At 42.1% G+C, this 19,565-nt stretch overlaps 4 protein-coding genes across 4 annotated transcripts; all 4 read right to left on the bottom strand.

Annotated features, from left to right (window-relative positions):
* Nucleotides 1-346: 346 nt before the first annotated feature.
* On the bottom strand, nt 347-4,373 carry LOC143846042 (putative L-type lectin-domain containing receptor kinase S.5). The gene is made up of 3 exons (XM_077354450.1): nt 3,895-4,373; nt 2,832-3,599; nt 347-1,326 (listed from the first exon to the last, which is right to left on the bottom strand). The coding sequence occupies exons 1-3, from the start codon at nt 4,304-4,306 to the stop codon at nt 1,157-1,159; spliced, it is 1,350 nt and encodes a 449-aa protein (XP_077210565.1). The 5' UTR covers nt 4,307-4,373; the 3' UTR covers nt 347-1,156.
* On the bottom strand, nt 518-1,120 carry LOC143891913 (putative L-type lectin-domain containing receptor kinase S.5). The gene has a single exon (XM_077396409.1). It carries the CDS (start codon nt 1,118-1,120, stop codon nt 518-520), a length of 603 nt encoding a protein of 200 aa, XP_077252524.1.
* A 6,152-nt stretch (nt 4,374-10,525) lies between the features above and the next one.
* LOC143891912 (lectin alpha chain-like) lies at nt 10,526-12,138 on the bottom strand. Its single transcript, XM_077396408.1, has 4 exons — nt 11,740-12,138; nt 11,572-11,638; nt 11,029-11,474; nt 10,526-10,987 (listed from the first exon to the last, which is right to left on the bottom strand). The coding sequence occupies exons 1-4, from the start codon at nt 12,136-12,138 to the stop codon at nt 10,526-10,528; spliced, it is 1,374 nt and encodes a 457-aa protein (XP_077252523.1).
* A 1,767-nt stretch (nt 12,139-13,905) lies between these two features.
* On the bottom strand, nt 13,906-19,271 carry LOC143846041 (putative L-type lectin-domain containing receptor kinase S.5). Its single transcript, XM_077354449.1, has 3 exons — nt 18,851-19,271; nt 18,002-18,772; nt 13,906-14,887 (listed from the first exon to the last, which is right to left on the bottom strand). Exons 1-3 carry the CDS (start codon nt 19,260-19,262, stop codon nt 14,079-14,081), a joined length of 1,992 nt encoding a protein of 663 aa, XP_077210564.1. The 5' UTR covers nt 19,263-19,271; the 3' UTR covers nt 13,906-14,078.
* Between the last annotated feature and the right edge of the window lie 294 nt (nt 19,272-19,565).

The raw sequence follows: 19,565 nt of genomic DNA, 5'->3' as shown, positions 1-19,565 counted from the left end.
AATTAATCAAAACACCTTTGTAACCCTTTTAAAGTTACTAGAGTGTTAACCGAGTACTCAACCGCGTTTACAGAACTTACGCGGAGTTATTTAGAATTTGCTTTGGCTGTGTTTTGGCACCGTTTGCATTTTGAACCGCATGTTAGGCCCAGTTAGTTTTGGACTTTTAGAATCAATTATGAATCCAAAACTGACTGTGGGACTCAAATTTACACCCTGTTTGTTTTGGAATATGAGAACGGATTGTGACTCAAAATTAAACGTAAATTTAAGTCCAATAATAATAATAAAATCGTACAAAAGTAAATTTTAATAAAAGAAAGAGCACTATTATCTGTACACGTACGTACGCTAAATTGAATATATACAATGAAAGAAAGTACACTTTCTACTTTATACAAACCAAAATCTACGTTGGCATGAAATTCACCATCCTTTCTTACAGAGCATCCAAAGGAACTCTTTATGCCATGAAATCAACTCACCTCCTTTCTTATAGAGCATCCAAAGTAACTCTTTATGGCATGAAATCTTCGTTGCCATTGTGTCCGTCCACATTTTCCCGGCTAAGGTACTGACGGCTCCACCCCGCGGTACTATCACTGGTGACAACCGAGCTTTCATCGTCCTTGGCGAGTTTCATCCCCGACAAATAGAAAGACGGCTTGATTGGTGGGACCCAAGGAGGGCCCATCAATTTCGAGATGATCTGAACGATTGTTTCCATCTTGGGCCTCTCGCTAGGCGTGGGGTGCGAACATGCGAGCCCCAGCATCAATAGCCTCTCCGCATCCACGGCCACATAATTATTCACTAACCTCCTATCAATGGACTCTAAAATGCGGCCCTCTCTGTAGAGGGTCCATACCCAATCGACGAGTAAATCGAACTCCTCGATGTTGACTAGGGCTGGCTGCCCGCACATGACCTCGAGCACCACAGCTCCAAACCCGTACACGTCGGACTCACAGGTGGCCTTGCCCGTGTGGAAGCATTCGAGTGGGATGTAACCCCTAGTGCCAGCCACGCCCTCTTGCGGGGAGCAGGAACTTGCCGAGTTCTCCAAGGCACGTGCGAGACCAAAGTCGCCGAGGCGAGCATTATAGTCGGAGTCGAGCATAACATTACTAGCTTTCAGGTCTCGGTGCACCACCTTTTAGTCATATTCGTCGTGTAGGTAATGCAGGGCGGAGGCAATGCCGGTGATTATTTTGTATCGGCGGGCCCAGTTAAGGGGTTCGACCCCGCGAAAGAGGTGTTTGTCTAGGCTGCCATTGGGCAAGTAGTTATATACCAAAAGAAGCATTTCGTTCTTGTGACACCATCCTGATGGCAAAAACTAAAGTATGTTTAGACCCTAAGCATAGTAATTAGAAGTGATAAGAGCAAATGGGGTCTTTCAGTTTCCTTCTGTTTGGTTGCGGGTATTTACCTCGTACATGGCAATGTTAGTCAACCTGAAGGAGACGTGGAGGCAAAAATGGACAAATTTGTGAAGGTTTTTACACGTTCATTTTTGCCTCAACAAATCGTAGGGTTGGGATGATCCTATGGAGCTGATTTTTGGTGGACACCCTATCTATGTGAGGGCCAATCAAATGAATGGTTTGGATCACCAAAACAATGTGGGCCCATTGTATTTTAAGCCGGCGGTGTAGCTAAGTTAGCTACACCCTGTCTACAAAAAATCAGCTCCATTAGATCACCTTAGGGTGTCCATTTGTGGGGCCAAAAGTGAACAGCTTTTTGGACAAACAGTATTTGTCCATTTTGGCCCCACAAATGGACACCCATTGGTGATCCAATGGAGCTGATTTTTGGTAGGCCCCCATCCATGATGGGGCCTTCCAAATGAATGCTTAGGATTACACCCCCTCCCCAAAAGACCCCACCCTCCTGTTTCTGTGCTCGGGCGCAGCTAAGCCTAGCTGTGCTCGAGTGCAGCAACCCTTATATATATACATATGAGGAAAGTGAAGCTACACCGCCGGTGTAGCTAACTTAGCTACACCGCCGGCTTAAAATACAACGGGCCCACATTGTTTTCGTGATGCAAACCATTCATTTGATTGGCCCTCACATAAATAGGGTGTCCACCAAAAATCAGCTCCATAGGATCATCCCAACCCTTCAAATTGTGGAGGCAAAAATGGACAAATTTGTGAAGGTTTTTACACGTTCATTTTTGCCTCCACAAATCGTAGGGTTGGGATGATCCTATGGAGCTGATTTTTGGTGGACACCCTATCTATGTGAGGGCCAATCAAATGAATTCTTTGGATCACCAAAACAATGTGGGGCCATTGTATTTTAAGCCGGCGGTGTAGCTTCACTTTCCTCTCTCTCTCTCTCTCTCTCTCTCTCTCTCTATATATATATATATATATATATATATATATATATATATAGAGAGAGAGAGAGAGAGAGAGAGAGAGAGAGAGAGGTAACGGTTGACACATCAGCAATGATTAACTAGGAGACATCCTTGTAGTCTTTGGGGATTTGAATGCTATATTGGGAACCAAACATGCAGTTTTGCTGAGGTGGCACCCGAATGTCAAGCAAAACCCCAAAGCCATGGGAAACGTCTATTGTCTTAATATTGAGGGTAGGCCATGAGGGATCTATTTTTTCCAGTTGGGGATGCTTTCAACAGCCACATCAAAGGAGTGGACATGAGATGGCTTGATCAAGAATGTTCAATTAGGTGGGCCTAGTATGTCTTGATCGGGACTTTCTATCATATCCGTCCATTTTTGGGCCATCATGATTCATCACCAACTCATTCAAATAGACGGAATCAAAGAACAGAAAAGTTAAGTTGCACTGACCTACTAATCGGACGAGATTCTTATGCCGGAGACGATTGATGATGATGAGCTCCGACAAGAAATCATCTTTCCCTTTTATGTTCCCTCTAGAAAATTTCTTCACAGCCACCTCCATGTTCTCCTTGGCCAAAACCCCCTTATAAACAACTCCAAAACCCCCTTGTCCAAGCTTATTCTTCTCGTCGAAATTGTTCGTAGCCTTCTTCAGATCCTTAAACCGAAACTCTCTCGGCGTGTGGGGAAGGCTCCTCAACGTCACCAGAAATCTTGGGTCATCTCTAATTTTCTTCTTATACATATAATAACACACCACCATCAGAACTCCAGTCACTGTTACGATTATTGGGATTCCGATCGCCAACATGAGCTTTAGCATATTCTTTCTTGGAAGAATCTCTACCGTCAGATTCCAACTCAACACGCAGTTGAGCTGGTACGTGTTCCCCGTCGATGCAGAGAATCCGAAATACGAATCCTGGGCTATGATCTCTTTCAAGTTTATGCTTCTTTGGATCACTGAGGTGTTGGGCTTCGGCATTCCTTGTTGGGCTATATAAACATCCATCATTGTCGTGGTCCCATTGTAATCCACCCAGATTGTGTAATTTGCAGGTTTTTCCGGTGCGAGCTGGACTCCGATGAGGGAGAGATTGTAAGTCATATCGGATACGACGCTGTTTATGTTAAGCCCGATATGGTTGTCATTTGGATCAAAATCTTCCTTGAATGTATCTAGCTCCACGGCGATGAATTGGTTGGATGAGTTACCTGTTTAAGTATAAATGATTAATTAACACCAACTCTAACAGCTTAATCTTTTGGAATAAATGATTAATTACCACTATGTTTATTTAACCAAAACAGTATCAAACTCGAATTTTTGCCGTCCCATTTTATTGTCGAATCACGTTTTGCTAATGCTTATGATACAGTTCTTGACTTCAAAACCAAATAAACTCCTAGAGAATAAAAACCACGGCAAACAACCCCCCAATAAAATGATTATAATAACACCAACTCTAACAACTTAAGCTTTTGGACTAATTGGTTATTTCACAATTACCATCGGTGGTTGAGTTGGTTAGCCCGAGCCACTGTCCATAACTTCCGGTGGGGATTTGGAGATCTGGGGCGATGACAAAAACGAGTCCTTCGCCAGGGGTGGATTTGTTAACGCGGAAGATGTTGATGAGGAAGGAGGTGGAGAAGGAAGCTATTATGTCCCCTTCCCAGAGGCGGAAAGGTTTGGAGAACATGACGCGGCCGAATTTGTTGGTGAGGTGGGAGTTGGAGTTAACGGAGTCAGGGGTTATTTGGAGGGCATCTTTGGGGACTTCGGCATCGTTTAGATTGGTGAACTTGGTGGAGTCGAATGAGCTGAAGCTCATGGAATTTTTTTTTGCGGTTGAGATGGAGAGCCAATTGAGTAGAAGGACGGCCAAGAGGAAGATCGGTAGCTTCTCCGACACAGGCATCTTGGAAGATCTCTGAAAAGTTCGGTGGGTGAGAAGAGAGGATAAGATGTTTCGTAGTTTCTCCTCTAATAGATATAGTGTGAAGAGAGAGATCCATAACCATTGATCACTTCCTTTTCCAAGTCAATTTCGATTACTTTTCCAAGTCAATTAATATATAGTTTGGACGATGAAAAATTCGCACCCTAGGATAATTCGCACCCCTGTAAAGTGAAACGCGTTAGAGGGGTGCGAACTATCCTAAGGGGTGCGATTATATCATCTCCCTAAAGTTGTATTAAGAGAGAGAGAGAGAGAGAGAGTAATTTCATAAGTCAATTAATATATGAGAAAACGGTTCCTACACATATGTGTAGAAAAGTTATCTACACACTAGCTTAAAATACAGTGGGGGCCACATTATTTGGGTGATCCAAACCATTCATTTTTAAGGCTCTCACATAGATGGGGTGTCCACAAAAAATCAGATCCATAGGATCATCCTAACCATTTGAACTCTCTACACATGTGTAGGAACTGTTCTCTCATAATATATAGTATTTAATTTCACAAGTGGCTCTTTGGCGGAAAGAGCAGCGTTCGAATCTCCCCTTGCTTACCCGATGCGCGTGGTTTCCGGGTGATTGCGCGCATCCGTGGAAATGGTCCTACCCCCAAGGGGGTGGGGACACCCTTCCCACCCCCTTCGTTACGAAAAAGAAAAAGAAAAAAAGCATTATATGATACTTTCAAATTTTACTATTTTAGTTTAGAGGAATGCTAAGCTCAGGGGCACCCTTGCATGAATGAGATGAAAGGATGCCCCCATTGGTTGAAAGTCACCGAAGTGCATTTAATGCCTTTGACTTTAACCTATTTTGGGTGCTTTAGTGACCTTCAACTAATAGAGGCGGCCTTTCATTTCATTGGAAAAAGGTGCCCTTGAGTTTAGCAGTCCCCCAGTTATGCCGTCTTTTTCAAAGAGGTGGGAGAGACTATAATGCCAATTTAAAAAGGGATTTCCTAGCATCCTTCGCAGAAGGCATTTCACGGATGGCCTGTTGCATGTGAGAGCGGCCACACAGGCTCACTTTTCAATAGATTTTGTCTTTATTCATCAGATGGCAGCTCTCACATGCAACAGGCCATCAGCGAAATGCTTCTGCGATGGACACTAGCAAATTCCATTTAAAACTTTATCAGAATTTTTTAAATAGGGAGATGGACTCAGCACTCGCCTCTTTATTTGGGAAGTGATATATCCGCTCCTTATGATTACTTGGGACACCCAGCAACAATGTATCAATGACCGAAGAGGGGAATGTACTTCACGTCAGAAGGATTCAATGGGGCAGACTGCATGCACGTACACTGCTACTGGGTGTCCCAAGTAATCCATAGGGGCGAATATATTACTTCCCCTTTATTTTAAGGGATTTAAAGGTATTTAGTGGGAACAGAACTTGACTCCACAGCGTTGCGGAGGAAATTCCTCCGCAATGCTCTAATATCAAGGGGAACAAGGGGTGTGGAAATATCATTAGGGGTATGGAATTGATATTTCCACAGCCCTTGCTATTGGAGAAGTCCTCCGCAACGTTGCAGAGCCAAGTTTTGTTAATTTAGTGGCCGGCCATTGCATGAGAGAGCAACCAACTCAGATGAATTTCACAAAATCCGCTAAAAAGTGAGCTTGCGTGGCTGCTCTATCATGCAACAGAGTCCGCTGTAAAAGTCCCTATCAAATCCCAAATACAGTTCAGGATTTCAAACAGGTTCCTTCTAGAAAATCTTTTCAAAATCAATAGAGGGCAAAACCATAGAATGACAGTAATGATGGGCTATCAAACTTCGAGAATGACAGAAAATATGGGTAGATTTGATATCGTCAGTATTCGACTTTCAAACTTTGTTTTCAGCTGAGATATCATTTGAGGTTTTGTTAAGAAAAGCTAAAACCAATTAATTTTTGTAGTTCTTTATCTTACACATGGGATCTCCGTTCAGGATGGGACCGAGACCATGAATGTAGCCTCATAATGTTTTAATAGATCAACGGCTACAATCCACGATTTTCTCGCGCATATGTCCCACTGTAGAACACAAAATGTACTTCTGAAAATGGCACTAATCACTTTGTGTTACACATTTTCTGATTTGATCTTGATAGCATCCTTAGTATTGTAACTGCCGTGAAAAGCTAATTAAAACAGCTATAAAACAAAGTTGTGCCCTCGGACCCCAGGTTGAAAAACAAAGCCTTGAGCATTGAGCTAAGGCTCAATCCCAATATTTTTAAAATGTATCATATATTGAAAAATGTTTCTTGTGTACTGATATTGAAACTAACATGTTTTGTAATAGCATTCATCTTGCCTTTTATTATTTAAACAGCAGACAAAGGTTATTTAAGTTCCCCAAAAAGCTCTTAGAAGCCAATTAAAAAAGAACAGACTAAAAGAAATAGTGCAATTATGAAAACAGGGTAGTGTCAATATCAGTAACCTATATCTTTCTTCCAATAAATTAAGAATAGTACAATGTCATGCATTAGTCTTTAAAAGGGACGACTACAGACGATATCCTACTTTTCCTACAATCAAATGGGCGTGTCTTCACGGCCGGCTTATAACTTTTTTAACACTATTGTCTTAAGAAACTTCGCTGCTATTACGAAGAGGAGTTAAAAGGAAGGAGTCCAATTTTCCTTGACCTTTCATCTCTTTCTAGGAAACTGCAACGATGCATAGGTTGCGTGGTCAATTAGACTAACTGGGTTTGCAGAGAAATGACAGATAAAACAAGGACAAGCTTTGAAATAGATGTACAAGGGTGTCTTCGTATATCGTCAAGATGGACTTTCTGTCCAAATAAGATCACATTAAGGCCCTATTTGTTTTGGATTTTGAGAATCGATTACAAACCTGATCATTGGACTCAAAATTAAGGCCCAGGTTTGTTTTGGCTTTTGAGAACCGATTGTGAGTCCAAAACTGATTATCGTACTCATATTTAGGCCATGTTCGCTGTGGATTTTGAGAGCTGATTGTGAGTCCTATAATCAGTTTTGGATTGATCACCATCGGTTCTCAATTTTCAAAAGATATGGGCCTGGTGGGGTAAAATTTGCATCCCCTCTGAGATTTCGACACGTGGCAAAGGCATGCTCCGCATGTCCTTGTCCGCCACCTCCTTACAGGACCGTACTCGATCCACAACGATGTCCGCCTCCTTCTTAGCACGCCTCCTTCTCAGCACACGCCATTCCCAAAGAAGGTAAAGAACCTTCCTCCGGCACGTGCGGCAACAGAGATTGTGCCTCACTCCCATGAGGCCCAATCAGCTCCTCGCAAGGACGACACTACACGGTGTAACACCATCATTATCTCTTCACCAATGAGGCCACGACATGTCACACTCACACCAAATCATGGTGTAAGAGATCCATATAAAAGCCTCCACGCTCAAAGGTACCGGGACCTCTCCATCTTCTCTCCTCTCCTATTTCATCTTCAACCTCTTAAACCTTCAGATAAGCTCATACTTTCCTGGTACTCTTATCACTTGTCTTTACCTGTGGTACCGATTTCTGACTTGAGCGCAGGAGTAGATTCCAGGAGCCATAGCTCTAGGACCCCAACACTTTATCTGTCAGCACAGGACAGTACAGATTTGAGCTCTACCAGCCCTTGGATTGCGGGATCAGATTTCGGTATCATTAGGGCCTAATCTGGGGCCCTATTTGTTTTAGATTGTGACAATTGATTGTGGCCCCCAAACCGATTATTGGACTCCAAACTAAACGTAATTTGGAGACCATTGGATTGGGACCCACAATCGATTGTCACAATCTAAAACCAACAATGCCTTAATTTTGAGTCCAATAATAAGTTTTCAAGTCACCGATGATCTAACATAGTTTAGTCATCTTCGATGTGGTACGGGTATTTTGCTTATGTTTTATGATATAAAGGTATTCTGATCCTTTTGTATAAGATAAGAGTATTTTGGTCATATAAACATGATATAGATATTTTGGTTATTTTTAGGAAATATGGGAGGTTTGGTCATTTTCTATGAGATAGAAGCATGTTGGTAATTTTCATAAGATAGGTGTATTTTAGTAGTTTCTAATGTAATTGGGTTGTACTAGATTGTTTTCTTGTTTGGGATTTTTATTTTTTATCTCTTGTTTTCATTTTTCTATTTTTACAGAAATACTCCATAGATACACAAATAAGGATGTTATGTGAGATTGGGATATTTTATTTTATTTTTTTGAAAAGAAAATAACATGCATTACTAAGTTTTTGCTTTCGCTGTTTTTTTTTTTTTTGGAGAAAATTTTTACTCATGAAAACCTCACTTTCCAAGAAAAGTGTTTACCTTTTTTTCTTTTGAGAAAATAGAATCCATGCATTCAAACATGGTATAAGAAGACCGAAAAATCACAACTTTATAGTCTGCATTGCTTGATAAACTCAAAAATCAAGTAATTTATTCAACAAAGCAAATAATTTACTTAAATTGTAATTCAATAATTTTTTTAGGATAGCACTTGAGAGTCATTGTCAAATATATTGTAATCTCTTTAAAGAAATATTAAGGATAATCTTAACAACTCTAGAATTAGGATATTGATCAAATATCCATCTCTTCATTCGCTGATCGCCTGAAATGGAGGAATCGGATTGAGTGGTCCTCCACTCAATCAAAGATCTCATCTATGAAATCTCCAGGGATGGGGAGAGCTCTCTTCAAGCCACCTGAATAATTACATTGAGGGAATCTTCTTTCAATATAAGATTGTCCAAATCTCTGCCTGCCATCAATCCAATACCCTTAAAACTGCCCTGATTTCTGCCTCATTTGAGTCTTTCGTGCCAATTGGACCCGAAAAGGCCCATTTAGTGGAGCTATTTTCTTCTCTGAGAAGCCCTCCAATACATGACAGTCCTCAGTTGCTCAAATTGGACCCATCAAAATTTAATTTTCGGCGCTTGTGGTACGGGGGATTCCATCTGGGTACGACTGACACCTCGCGGTCCCTACTAATATAAATCTCCATCCAGCATCATCTTATATCTGTGGCTGAGCACAAGTTGAAACTAGAAAGGAATTTAGCCCACGAAATAACTAAATTTAAGGTCATTGAGAAAGAAGAGTAGGCGCTCTTGACTACATTCTTAAATATGCGCGCATTTCTCTCTTTCCAAAGATCCCAGATAAATGCTAGCGATACCAACTTCCATAACATCCTTCCCTTGATAGACCACGGCATAAAAAACCAACTATCTAGAGGCTCTATCATGTGAGCCAAGAAGATTCACGGGATCTTCCTGTAAGCCCAATGTTTCAACCCTTGGCATTCTTTTATCTTGTTTTTATGATTCCAAACACAAGTGATTTAGTTTACTAATGTGTTTGATGTTTTAAGTTGCGGACTTATTTAAAGTTCAGAGTCAAGGATCAATGGATCAATAAAATTGGAGGTGAAATGAAGATCAATTGAAGTATGAGAAGATTCAAGAAGAAGAAGGAAAGGCTTGAAGATGTAATGTATAGAAGATCTCAAGTCAAGTCTCTTTATCTAAATAGACTGTAAAGTCCAATCCTACACTTAGGTTGCATAGAGGCACTAAAAGGAGGCCTAAAAATACCTTAAGTAACTTATTCATGCTATGAAAATCAAGTGGACCAAAGTGCATTTGAGAAATCAAATGAAAAGGGGTAAAATGCGGAAAAACATAGCTTGGAGGTCGACCGCGACCCAATCAATCAGGAAGTTGCAGAGAAAAATAAAAAAGCAGAGTAGTTCTGGCAGTCGGCTGGCCTTTCTCGGTCAACCGGCCCGATCGACCGGGTTCGGTAAAGTTATTTTTTAAAATACCCCAATGGCTACTTGCAACTAGACATTAGAGAGTCGCTGGGGGACTCCCAAATGGCTAGATTTTGGCTTTTTGCACTATGTAAGGGTTCTCTAACCCTCTAAGTTCAATTCTAACACTCTTAAACTTACTTGAATACTATTAGAGTGAAGAATCACCCTTTGAGAGCCTCTCTTGAGTATCTTAGTGGAGGATTGGATATAGGCATCAAATTGTATATCTTTCTTATATGTGACACTGCAAGGCTTTCTTTCTTTGTTTTCTTTGATTCATTGTATATGGCGGAGGGTTCCCTGAAGTTCTTTGTTGATTGTGTGTACAGTTGAGGGCACCAAGCAGTCCCTTGCTCTTGTTACGGTGTAGGGCACCCGGAAGACCCTTGTTGGCGAGTGATGAGGTGTGGAGCCACCTCATATTGTGTATACGATGGATGGAAACCGGAAGACCCTTGGGCAAGTGACGAGGCGTGAAACCATCTTAGAGGTGAATTGTAATGGATTGGACTACAGTTGTAAGGAGTCCGGTTAGTGAAGCCACCACGGATTTTGGTGGAATGGATGTGGGTCCGGGATTTGGGCTGAACAACTGTAAAAACCACGGTGCACTCTTTCCTTTCTTTCTCTATGTTCCCTCTAGAAAATTTCTCCACAGCCACCTCCATATTCTCCTTGGCCAAAATCCCCTTATATTGTCCAAGCTTATTCTTCTCATCGAAATTGTTCGTCGCCTTCTTCAGATCCTTAAACCGAAACTCTCTCGGCGTGTGGGGAAGGCTCCTCAATGTCACCAGAATTCTTGGGTCGTCTTTAATTTTCTTCTTATACATATAATAACCACTATCAGACCCACAATCACCAATCCCAGTATTGGGATTCCGATTGCCAACATGAGCTTAACCGACGTCGAATTGTTGTCCGACGGAAGAATCTCGACTGTCAGATTCCAACCCAATACGGAGTTGACCTGGTACGTGCTACCGGTCGAGGCAGAAAATCTGAAATACGATTCCTTGGCTACAATTTCTTTCAAGTTGATGCTTCTTTGTATGATGGAGATGTTGGGCTTGAGCTTCTCTTGTGGGCCTATGTAAACATCCATCACCGTCGTGTTTCCCTTATAATCCACCCCGATTGTGTAATTTGTCGGAGTCTCCGGTGCAAGTTCAATTCCAACGTCGGAGAAATTGTAAGTGAGATTGGACTTGATACTGTTTATGTTAAGTCCGATATGGTTGTTGTTGGGATCGAAATCTTCCTTGAATGTATCGAGCTCAATCGCGATGAACTGGTTAGATGAGTTACCTGATTGAAGTATAAATGATTAATTAACACCAACTCTAACGACTTAATCTTTTTGAATAATTGGTTCTTTCACATGGTATTAGACCTATTATCTCACAGTAGGTCTTGAGATCAAAACCCAATAAACTCCCTATATTAAAAACCAAGTGTAAAGCCAAAACCACCTATAAATGATTAAATAACACCAACTCTAACATCTTAAGCTTTTGGAGTAATTGGTTGTTTCACATTACCGTCGGTGGTGGAGTTCGTGAGCCCGAGCCACTGTCCTTTGCTTCCGGCGGGGATTTCGAGATTTGGGGCAATGAGAAAAGCGAGTCCTTCGGGTGAGGTTATAAGGACGGAGGATGTTGACGAGAAAGGAAGTGGAGAAGGAAGCTACGGTTCCGGTGAAGTTTTCATGGCCTTCCCAGAGGCGGAAGGGTTTGGAGAACATGGCGCGGCCGTATCGGTTGGAGAGGGTGAAGTCGGTGTTAAGGGAGTTGGGGGTTATTTGGAGGGCATTTCCTGTAATGGAGGCATCGTTTAGGGTGGTGATGGTAGTGTAGTCAATGGTTTCGAATTGGCCGAAAGTCATGGAAAAGGTTTGTGGTTCTTTTGCGGTGGAGATGGAGAGCCAAGTGAGGACGATGACTGCGGAGACGATGATCTGGAGCTTCTCCATGCTGGAACAGTGCAAAGAGGTTGAGGAGAGAGGACCAGATCTTACATTTTTTTCTTCATTAATATATAGAGAATAGAGATGTCAACGATACACTTAAGATTCGGTCCACATATGTCTTGGCCACGATCCATTTTAACCTCACTTGTGGTAATAAATTATTAACTGCATAAAATATAACAAAATTTTCAAATAGGGTGATGGAATCAGCACTCTCCTTCCAAAGTTGATGATTCTCTTATGCCAAAAATCATTCAGATAGGAAAATTCAAATATATATTTTTGAAATGGTAAATTATATATTGAAGGAAGAGAAACCGAGATGGTTCTCAATGATTACATTAAAAGATAAACAACAAAATAAAATATTCCGATCATAGGTTTTTTCATATGTATATTTTTATTGTCCAAAAATGCATTTAGTTGGCTGTCACAATATTCCGATCGGTGTCATCTTTGGGCCATCGGTGATCCATCATGGGCCTACAGAAGGACGGTCCAGATCAAACAAAGGTGGGACCTACTATTACGTGACAGCGGACGTCTTCCATTGTTACTACAGTGAAGTCTGCATGTAGGTGCCCATGTTGCTACCAATAAATCTTAACTTGCTTGTGTTGTTAGAGTATAGTTTAAGATATTCCCCCTCTTAAGTGCATGGCAGTGGCTCTTGCACCAATCATGTAGGAACCGAGCTTGCCTATTATAAAGTATAGTTTCAAAATCCCCCCTCTTTAACCGTTCGTGAATTATGCTTTATCAAAAAATTTCATTAAAAAAAAAAACAAGCAAAAAAAAAAAACGAGCGATAGGCCATGGCATGCCGTGCCCACCTCCCAAAATTCATGGGTCGGCCCGGCCTGTGAGGGACCCGTGCAGCGCAGTGCTTGGCCAGCGGCATGGTTACCTTTTCATTAAAAAGGTATTTTTGTTGTGGGAAGTGATAAATCCGCCCCTTTTAATTACTTGGCCCATCTAATGGATGGTTTGGATCATCCTATGGTGCGGGTCATACCGTACTTTTAATAAAGTGAGAGTGTGATCATCGAAGTACAGTAGTGCTAATAACATTTCCTTCTTTTTTTTGTTAGCTTGAACCCACATCTCGTGGTTGCAATAGAAAGCAATGGAAATATGGGCCAAGCTTGCCATTAATGTTTTTGGGTTAGTGGCAGTGTGGGATACTGGGATTGCTGTTAGGAAGCTCTCTTCTCCCAAAATGTGAGTATGGTGAACAGAGTACAGGGAGTTTTGCCGCATCAAAATTTTCTTTGAAAAAACTACAATGGTTCCTAGGACTATTCTTGGTGCTCACATGTATCATATACAAGCCCACTACCTAAAAAGCTAGCTTGTGTTGTTAATCAAAACATAGTTTTTGTCCGAGTCCACATTTCACCTTACAAAATTAATCAAAACACCTTTGTAACCCTTTTAAAGTTACTAGAGTGTTAACCGAGTACTCAACCGCGTTTACAGAACTTACGCGGAGTTATTTAGAATTTGCTTTGGCTGTGTTTTGGCACCGTTTGCATTTTGAACCGCATGTTAGGCCCAGTTAGTTTTGGACTTTTAGAATCAATTATGAATCCAAAACTGACTGTGGGACTCAAATTTACACCCTGTTTGTTTTGGAATATGAGAACGGATTGTGAGGCCACAACATTTTTGTAGACTCAAAATTAAAAGTAAATTTAAGTCCAATAATAATTAAAAAATCGTACAAAAGTAAATTTTAATAAAAGAAAGAGCACTATTATCTGTACACGTACGTACGCTAAATTGAATATATACAATGAAAGAAAGTACACTTTCTACTTTATACAAACCAAAATCTTCGTTGGCATGAAATTCACCATCCTTTCTTACGGAGCATCTAAAGGAACTCTTTATGCCATGAAATCAACTCACATCCTTTCTTAGAGAGCATCCAAAGTACCTCTTTATGGCATGAAATCTTCGTTGCCATTGTGTCCGTCCACATTTTCCCGGCTAGGGTACTGACGGCTCCACCCCGAGGTCCTATCACTGATGACAACCGAGCTTTCATCGTCCTTGGCGATTTCCATCCTCGACAAATCGAAAGACGGCTTGATTGGTGGGACCCAAGGAGGGCCCACCAATTTCGAGATGATCTGAACGATTGCTGCCACCTTGGGCCTCTCGCTAGGCTTGGGGTGCGAACATGCGAGCCCCAGCATCAATAGCCTCTCCGCATCCTCGGCCACATAATTATTCACTAACCTCTTATCAATGGCCTCTAACATGCGGCCCTCTCTGTAGAGGGTCCATACCCAATCAACGAGTAAATCGAACTCCTCGATGTTGACTAGGGCAGGCTGCCCGCACATGACCTCGAGCACCACAGCTCCAAACCCGTACACGTCGGACTCACAGGTGGCCTTGCCTGTGCGGAAGCATTCGAGTGCGATGTAACCCCTAGTGCCAGCCACACCCTCTTGCGGGGAGCAGGAAGTTGCCGAGTTCTCCAAGGCACGTGCGAGACCGAAGTCACCGAGGTGAGCATTATATTCGGAGTCGAGCATAACGTTACTAGCTTTCAGGTCTCGGTGCACCACCTTTTGGTCATATTCGTCGTGTAGGTAATGCAGGGCGGAGGCAATGCCGGAGATTATTTTGTATCGGTGGGCCCAGTTAAGGGGTTCGACCCCGCCAAAGAGGTGTTTGTCTAGGCTGCCATTGGGCAAGTAGTTATATACCAAAAGAAGCATTTCGTCCTTGTGACACCATCCTGATAGCAAAAACTAAAGTATGGTTAGACCCTAAGCATAGTAATTAGAAGTGATAAGAGGAAATGGGGTCTTTCAGTTTCCTTCTGTTTGGTTGCGGGTATTTACCTCGTACATGGCAATGTTAGTCAACCTGAAGGAGACAAGCATTAGATTTACATGGGACTTACCTTGTAGAATAGTGTTATGTAGCTATAAAGTTTACATGGGACTTACCTTGGTAAACTGGAGAGATGTATGTGTACCTATAAAGTTTGGAGGTTTGGGCATTAGGAGGTTTAGGGAGTTTAACCATGCTTTATTGGGGAAATGGTTGTGGAGATTTGGGGAAGAGCAGTCTAATTTATGGGCTAAGGTGTTTTGTAGTAAGTATAGTTGTATTCCGGGTGGGTGGGAATCAAAGGACGAATATAAGAAAAATGGGTCGACTGTATGGAGAGATATCCTGAAACTAGCTTGTTCCTTTAATTTAAAGGTGAGGTTTAGGGTCTATGGTGGTGATAGAATTAAGTTTTGGAGTGATGTGTGGCGTGAAGAGGAGCAGTTAAGGATCTTGTTCCCTAGGCTGTATAGGGTGGCTGTTAACAAAGAAGCCTTAGTTTGTGATTGTTTTGATCTTAGTGGTGGTAAGTTGATATGGTGTCCTGCCTTTAGAAGAATCCTTTTTGAGTGGGAAAGTGAGGATGAATCTTGGCTTCGGCGGCTCCTTAATAAGTACTATGTAAAAAATGGGGGTGAGGACAAAAGAATATGGACAGTGGTACCATCTGGCATTTTCTCTGTCAAATCTTTCTATAATGGTCTGATGCCTCCTTATGTTCTTGCATTTTCAGCAAAGGTATGGAATTTTCATTGCCCACCTCGGGTTAGTATCTTCGGTTGGGCCGTTTGTCGTCAAAAGATACAAACCATTAACTTCTTGAGAAACCGTGGGATGTGGCTAATTAATCACTGCCCTCTTTGTCTTAAGGATGGGGAATCTGTGGATCATTTGTTCATGCATTGTTCTTTCACCAGGATCATATGGAGATGTATCTTTCTGAGGTTTGGGTCTTCCCTAGAACTATTCAAAATCTTTTGAGTATATGGGGGTTTGTGCCGTGGAAAAAGAAAGGAAAATTATTGTGGAATGTGTGTTTGCTAGCTACGTGGTGGGTGGTTTGGAAGGAAAGAAACTCTAGGGTGTTTCAGGGTACGGCCAAATCACCTTATTATCTGTACATGCGGATTATAGCATTGGTTATATCGTGGGTTAGATGTCTTCCATCATTTCGTTTTGTATCGGCCTTTGATCTTTGGGAAGGTTGGAGGGAAGTGTGCTCTAGTAGTGAGAGGAAAATTAACATAGCCCAAAGATGGGAGCCTCCGATGCTAGGATTGTTGAAAATCAACTTTGATGGTGCTTGTTTTGGAAACCCGGGTCCGGCAGGGGTGGTAGGCCTTTGTCGTGATGAGTTTGGTGAGATACTTTGGGCTTTTTCTGGCCCTATTGGTGTGTGTGATTCTTCGGAGGTGGAAGTCAAAGTGGCCTATTTTGGGATCAAGAAGTTGAGTAGGGAAGTCTTGGACCATATTATTGTTGAAGGGGATTCATTGAATGTGATTCGGTGGTTGAAGGGTGGAGTAGCTCCTCCTTGGAGATTTTTGGCATTATTTGATGAAATTGAGGATTTTGTTGCGGGTTCGGCTATTGTCTTTAAACACGTTTGGAGGTCGGGAAACGAAAAAGCGGATGTGTTAGCCAAGCAAGGTGTTGGGGGGGAGAGGATTCTCTGGTTCGATCATCTTCCCTCGTAGTTTAATATTGTAATTTTTGTTGTTTTTTCTCCTTCTTTCCTTGTATCTTTCTTGTTTTTGTTCTCTGGGTTTCCCCTTCTTGGGTGCTCCCTTTTTATTTTATACAAATCGCTATTTCAAAAAGAAAAAAGTGGTATGTAGCTTTTGGTTGTCAACCTCATAGAGTAGTGGTAACGGGTGTCATTGCTAATATATATATATATATACACACACACACACACACACACACACACACACACACACACACACATATATATATATATATATATATATATATATATATATATATATATATATATATATATATATATATATATAGAGAGAGAGAGAGAGAGAGAGAGAGAGAGAGAGAAGAGTTGCTGCGTTCGAGCACAAAAACAAGGGGTGGGGACATTGGGAGTGATCCTAATCATTCATTTGGAAGGGGTCTACCAAAAATCAGCTCCATTGGATCACCAATGTGTGTCCATTTGTGGGGCAAAAAATGGACAGATACTGTTTGTTCACAAATCTGTCCATTTTTTGCCCCACAAATGGACACCCTAAGGTGATCCAATTGAGCTGATTTTTGGTGGACACCCTACCCATGAAAGGGCCCATCAAATGAATGCTTTGGATCCCACCCAAAATGTGGCCCCACCCTGTTTATGTGCTCGAGCGCAACAACTCTATCCTATATATATATATATATATATATATATATATATATATATATATATATATATATATAGGGAAATGACATCACCACTACCGTATTTTGATGATCACACTCCACACATTATTAAAAAGTACTTTATGGCCCGCACCATAGGATGATCCAAACCGTCCATTAGATCAGCCACAGCCTAAACAATCATTGAGAGAGAGTGGGTGTGCTATATAGCATATCTGTGTGTGTGAGAGAGAGAGAGGGAGGAGGGGGAGTGACAAATCAGCAGACCATGCAATGATTAACTAGGAGACATCCTTTGTAGTCTCCGGGGACTTGAATGCTATATATATTAGGAACCAAACATGCAGTTTTGTTGAGGTGGCACCCGAATGTCAAGCAAAACCCCAAAGCCATGGGAAACGTCTATTGTCTTAATATTGAGGGTAGGCCATGAGGGATCTATTTTTTTCCAGTTGGGGATGCTTTCAACAGCCACATCAAAGGAGTGGACATGAGATGGCTTGATCAAGAATGTTCAATTAGGTGGGCCTAGTATGTCTTGATCGGGACTTTCTATCATATCCATCCATTTTTGGGCCATCACGATTCATCACCAACTCATTCAAATAGACGGAATCAAAGAACAGAAAAGTTAAGTTGCACTGACCTACTAATCGGACGAGATTCTTATGCCGGAGACGATTGATGATGATGAGCTCCGACAAGAAATCATCTTTCCCTTTTATGTTCCCTCTAGAAAATTTCTTCACAGCCACCTCCATGTTCTCCTTGGCCAAAACCCCCTTATAAACAACTCCAAAACCCCCTTGTCCAAGCTTATTCTTCTCGTCGAAATTGTTCGTAGCCTTCTTCAGATCCTTAAACCGAAACTCTCTCGGCGTGTGGGGAAGGCTCCTCAACGTCACCAGAAATCTTGGGTCATCTCTAATTTTCTTCTTATACATATAATAACACAGCACCATCAGAACTCCAGTCACTGTTCCGATTATTAATGGGATTCCGATCTTCAACTTGAGCTTTAGCATATTCTTTCTTGGAAGAATCTCTACCGTCAGATTCCAACTCAACACGCAGTTGAGCTGGAACGTGTTCCCCGTCGATGCAGAGAATCCGAAATACGAATCCTGGGCTATGATCTCTTTCAAGTTTAGGCTTCTTTGGATCACTGAGGTGTTGGGCTTCGGCATTCCTTGTTGGGCTATATAAACATCCATCATTGTCGTGGTCCCATTGTAATCCACCCAGATTGTGTAATTTGCAGGTTTCTCCGGTGCGAGCTGGACTCCGATGAGGGAGAGATTGTAAGTGATATTGGATACGACGCTGTTTATGTTAAGCCCGATATGGTTGTCATTTGGATCGAAATCTTCCTTGAATGTATCTAGCTCCACGGCGATGAATTGGTTGGATGAGTTACCTGTTTAAGTATAAATGATTAATTAACACCAACTCTAACAACTTAAGCTTTTGGACTAATTGGTTATTTCACAATTACCGTCAGTGGTTGAGTTGGTTAGCCCGAGCCACTGTCCATAACTTCCGGTGGGGATTTGGAGATCTGGGGCGATGACAAAAACGAGTCCTTCGCCAGGGGTGGAATTATCAGAACGGAAGATGTTGATGAGGAAGGAGGTGGAGAAGGAAGCTAGTATGTCCCCTTCCCAGAGGCGGAAAGGTTTGGAGATCATGGCGCGGCCATATCGGTTGGCGAGGGTGAAGTTGGAGTGATCAGAGTCGGGGGTTATTCGGAGGGCACTGTTGGAGATTTCGGCGTCTTTTAGGGGGGTGAAGTTGGTGGAGTCGAATGAGCTGAAGCTCATGGAAAAGTTTTTTGCGGTTGAGATGGAGAGCCAATTGAGTAGGAGGATGGTGGAAAGGAAGATCGGGAGCTTTTCTGGCACACCCATCTTTGAAGATCGGGAGCCAAAGTGAGAAGAGAGGATCAGATTTTTGACAATTTCTCCTTTAAGAGAGAGAGAGAGAGAGAGATCCATAAGTCTAGGGCTGCAACCTGGGTCGGGTTTTACCCGACCCGAAAATAGCTTGGGTTGGGTTCATGGTTCTCGGGTTTCGGGTCGAGCTGGGTCTACGATCCAAAAGCCCGCATGAATCTCGGGTCGAGCCGGGTTTGAAGGAGCCCAACCCGACCCAACCCAAGTTAACTTTGTTACTTTAAAAGTGAAAACTTAAAAGTAAAACTCATGCACGCA

The sequence above is a fragment of the Tasmannia lanceolata genome, unplaced genomic scaffold, assembly GCF_043159265.1.
Source record: "Tasmannia lanceolata isolate RefF3 unplaced genomic scaffold, GAP_Taslan_0.1 ptg000015l, whole genome shotgun sequence".
NCBI classification, from domain to species: domain Eukaryota; kingdom Viridiplantae; phylum Streptophyta; class Magnoliopsida; order Canellales; family Winteraceae; genus Tasmannia; species Tasmannia lanceolata.
This window is presented reverse-complemented; position numbering and strand designations above follow the sequence as displayed.

What these genes read in the sequence shown, in the direction of transcription:
- LOC143891913 (XM_077396409.1), bottom strand. Translation starts at nt 1,120, where the DNA reads ATGCTCGACTCCGACTATAATGCTCGCCTCGGCGACTTTGGTCTCGCA.
- LOC143846042 (XM_077354450.1), bottom strand. Translation starts at nt 4,306, where the DNA reads ATGCCTGTGTCGGAGAAGCTACCGATCTTCCTCTTGGCCGTCCTTCTA. An exon ending in AACCAACTCAACCACCGATG is followed by an intron (nt 3,600 to 3,894) that starts GTAATTGTGAAA and finishes ATACTTAAACAG; the next exon opens with GTAACTCATCCAACCAATTC. An exon ending in GAATCTCGTCCGATTAGTAG is followed by an intron (nt 1,327 to 2,831) that starts GTCAGTGCAACT and finishes TTTTGCCATCAG; the next exon opens with GATGGTGTCACAAGAACGAA.
- LOC143846041 (XM_077354449.1), bottom strand. Translation starts at nt 19,262, where the DNA reads ATGGGTGTGCCAGAAAAGCTCCCGATCTTCCTTTCCACCATCCTCCTA. An exon ending in AACCAACTCAACCACTGACG is followed by an intron (nt 18,773 to 18,850) that starts GTAATTGTGAAA and finishes ATACTTAAACAG; the next exon opens with GTAACTCATCCAACCAATTC. An exon ending in GAATCTCGTCCGATTAGTAG is followed by an intron (nt 14,888 to 18,001) that starts GTCAGTGCAACT and finishes TTTTGCTATCAG; the next exon opens with GATGGTGTCACAAGGACGAA.
- LOC143891912 (XM_077396408.1), bottom strand. Translation starts at nt 12,138, where the DNA reads ATGGAGAAGCTCCAGATCATCGTCTCCGCAGTCATCGTCCTCACTTGG. An exon ending in CCCGCCGGAAGCAAAGGACA is followed by an intron (nt 11,639 to 11,739) that starts GTGGCTCGGGCT and finishes AATCATTTATAG; the next exon opens with GTGGTTTTGGCTTTACACTT. An exon ending in GAATCCCAATACTGGGATTG is followed by an intron (nt 10,988 to 11,028) that starts GTGATTGTGGGT and finishes ATGTATAAGAAG; the next exon opens with AAAATTAAAGACGACCCAAG.